This window comes from Apodemus sylvaticus, chromosome 14 (genome assembly GCF_947179515.1).
Source record: "Apodemus sylvaticus chromosome 14, mApoSyl1.1, whole genome shotgun sequence".
Lineage (NCBI taxonomy): Eukaryota > Metazoa > Chordata > Mammalia > Rodentia > Muridae > Apodemus > Apodemus sylvaticus.
Window position 1 is genome coordinate 44,260,459 of NC_067485.1, and position 3,195 is coordinate 44,263,653.

At 37.5% G+C, this 3,195-nt stretch overlaps 1 protein-coding gene across 1 annotated transcript; it reads right to left on the reverse strand.

The window, feature by feature from the left end:
• Nucleotides 1–677: 677 nt before the first annotated feature.
• On the reverse strand, nt 678–1,604 carry LOC127664807 (olfactory receptor class A-like protein 1). Its single transcript, XM_052156990.1, has one exon. It carries the CDS (start codon nt 1,602–1,604, stop codon nt 678–680), a length of 927 nt encoding a protein of 308 aa, XP_052012950.1.
• Between the last annotated feature and the right edge of the window lie 1,591 nt (nt 1,605–3,195).

Consider the following 3,195-nt stretch of genomic DNA (forward strand, 5'->3'; position numbering starts at 1 on the left):
CTGTACTAGATATTTGATTTTGAAAATGATGCTGCAGCATGTAAAGGTTTATGCTGTATGTCTGATATACACAGTTTGAGAAATAAATGAAGAAGGAGCATGTGTCTAAGGTCAACATGTTCAGACAGTAAATCCTAAGTGAGTCAGAGCTATATACAGAGACTATCTCAAACACTCAAACTAAGACTGAAACAAAATAAACATAAGTAATTGTATCTGCAAGATGGAATCTAGAACTGAAACTATAGGTAAAAGTGTGACACTGAAAGTAATTATGCAGAATTTCTAAGTCATTTATTTCTCAAAACTGAATGTAATTCATATATTTCATTCATAATGATCAATGACATATTATACCTGTTAACAGTATAATTCAATAAGATTCACTATTATTCTTACATACTGCTTCTTACATGTATTGATGGTTATTGCTATTTTTGATTCTTTTCATGATTTCATCTGCTACCTGAACTGGTGATCATGAATGACCTTTAAATACACAAGAGACTATCAGCTTACCATCATGGGATGTCAAGATGGACAGCTGAGGCTTTGAACTTTCCTCTGCCTGATTATTATCTAAGCATTATCAACATTTTTGAGAGAAAATTGACCTTTACATGCTTGAAATACTCTTAGATTATGTATTATGTGCAGAAAAGCAAAACTATCAATGATCAATGACATTTATCAATGTCTGATCTTTGTTGCTGAGTGTGATGACATTTAATCCCATGTCCATCTCTATGAATGAGCATGAAGGGGCTGAGAACTGCATAACCAAGGGTTAGGAACTCTGGAACATAGAGTACTATTGAATAATGCTCTATGGAGAAAGTAAAGAATAAAGAAATAAAACAATCTGCCCAATAAAAGAAAAGAAAACACATCATCAGAAGGAGGACACTCTGGGCAGCTCTCAGCTCAGGGGGAGTTCTGTAGAGAAGCCTGGAGTTCTGAAGGTAGAGGACATGCTGGTGGTGCTTGTGGAGAAGAAATACCATGTAGACACTGGCCCCTCCCATGGCACCCTGAAACACTGCATCTCTCAGGACCATGAGGGTGAGAAAAATCCATTGTGTTATCCAGCTTTCAGGTAGAAAATAGCAATAATTGCCATCTTTCCTAAACTGTGTTATGTTCACACTATTGATATTTTTCATGGAATATGGTAAGTTCATGCTGATCAAGGAATTGAGTATCCATAGGCAGAGCAGTGAGGAAAGAATGTGCTGTGGAGTCTTTAGGTTGAGCCTCTGCCACATGGAGTGTCTGGGACTGATGATGATGGCCTGGACCACAGTGAGGAGACTGCTGGTGCAGATGGAGAGGCCCCGAGACACTCTTGCCAGATAAACAACTACTTTACAACTGGTGTCATTTAAGTAGTTTCCAAAATTAAAGGCTTCTATTGTCTTTGGCATCCCTTTTGAAAGAAGCATTATGATATTTGTAAGTGCCAAGTGAGCTAGAATGAGGTGTATAGGTTTTTGCTCAGTGCTTTGGAACATGTGCATGTAACTCACAAATACTAAGCTGTTCCCCACGGTGCCGAGTCCAGTGAGAAGGAGGAAGACTGTGCCCTTGACAGGGTCCAAAACCATCCTTAGATCTGAGGTAGGAATACTTGATCCAGGAAATACCTTTAGGAACAAATTATCAGGAAATCATGAGAGGTATAAACAAAAAATCTTTCAAATGATCTTATATTTCTGGAGAATAAGGTGATAATATATATTATTATTCAGATTTATTTAACCAAAAATTTCTTCAGTGGTACTCTCTGTGAATTATCCTATATGTAGACTCAAATATAACTTGAAGACTTGTTTTCAAATATGTAAATACCTTAGCTATATATTTAATTTATACTATAAAATAGAATCTACTTGTTCAAATATTGATATATCTCACCTGTGTTCTGCCTCAGCATGGCTTCATTAATACCAAAGGCACCAACCAGTATTTTTCTAAGCATTTTATATTTCCTTCCATCCTGCAATCCAATTCTGTAAATCTTGCAATCGTGGTAATTTGTCTGTCTGTGTCATGTGGCATATATAAACATCTGTGAGGTTCTGTTGTTTCAACATATTGAATACCTCTTAAATTTAATGACATTTTGATTTCTACAGCACCTATTATATGCCCAGTATTCCATTATAACTTTCAATTTGATGAGTGTAGAATTTTCTCTTTCTTCCCTCTTTTGTATATTAGAGGCATAGGCCCTAGTGTTTCAACAGCTATATATTAAAAGCCAAATCTGAGTCTATGGTTGTATAATGAGCCACATACATTAATATTTTAAAATTATCTTCAGTGAGCCAAACTTTCTACTTACAATCTTATGTTGAAAGTGGATGTAATCAACACCCAAAGCCTTGGGCCCTGGTTCCAGGAGAAAGGCTAATATCAGCTCTGCGAACCGAGGGACATAGCTACCTATGTATGCATATTTCCTGACTTGGGTTTCATACTTTCTGTAAAGTTTATAACCACTATGCTGTGATCTAAGACAGACTAAAGTAACTTTCTCCCCAGTTTTAGCCCATTTCATATATATTTAAACACACACACACACACACACACACACATGTATTTTTCTCTTCCTTACTACATGGCTAAGATGTGAAGCACTGAATCAAGGAGGGACAAGGTGGGCTATGAAGGGTAGCGATGGGGAGAATACAAGTTATAAATATGTGAAAAAGCCATAGTAATCTATTGTTGCATACAATTTATGTGTGTTGATAATAACAAAAATTATTTCATGGATGTCTATGGCTGATTCAGCTATAACTAGTGGACTTATCTAAGTGGCTTATATTTGACTGTATGTTGAGGAACTACAGAAAACCAGTGAGTATTTCAAAGTAGCAAAATTGCTACAATTGTATTTAGCTATATGGCTTGTTTCTGAGTTAGTACCCTCACTGGGATTAAAAGAAAATAACACACACACACAAACACACACACACACACACACACACACACACACCACACACACACACTCATAGGGAAGAGAGGTGGTGTCTCGTCCCCCAAAACATTAAGCTGGCTGGCAACCCCCACTCTTCCGATGGGTTACCTCCGGCCTTTGTTCCTTGGAACAATAAGGCGCCTTCACTGCCTCAAGGCGGTTTCACCTGAGACCCAGCAGAGATCTAGCCAGACTGGAAGCAGGCGACCTGC

Coding starts and splice junctions, on each gene's coding strand:
- LOC127664807 (XM_052156990.1), bottom strand. CDS start 1,604: ATGGTTTTGGACCCTGTCAAGGGCACAGTCTTCCTCCTTCTCACTGGA.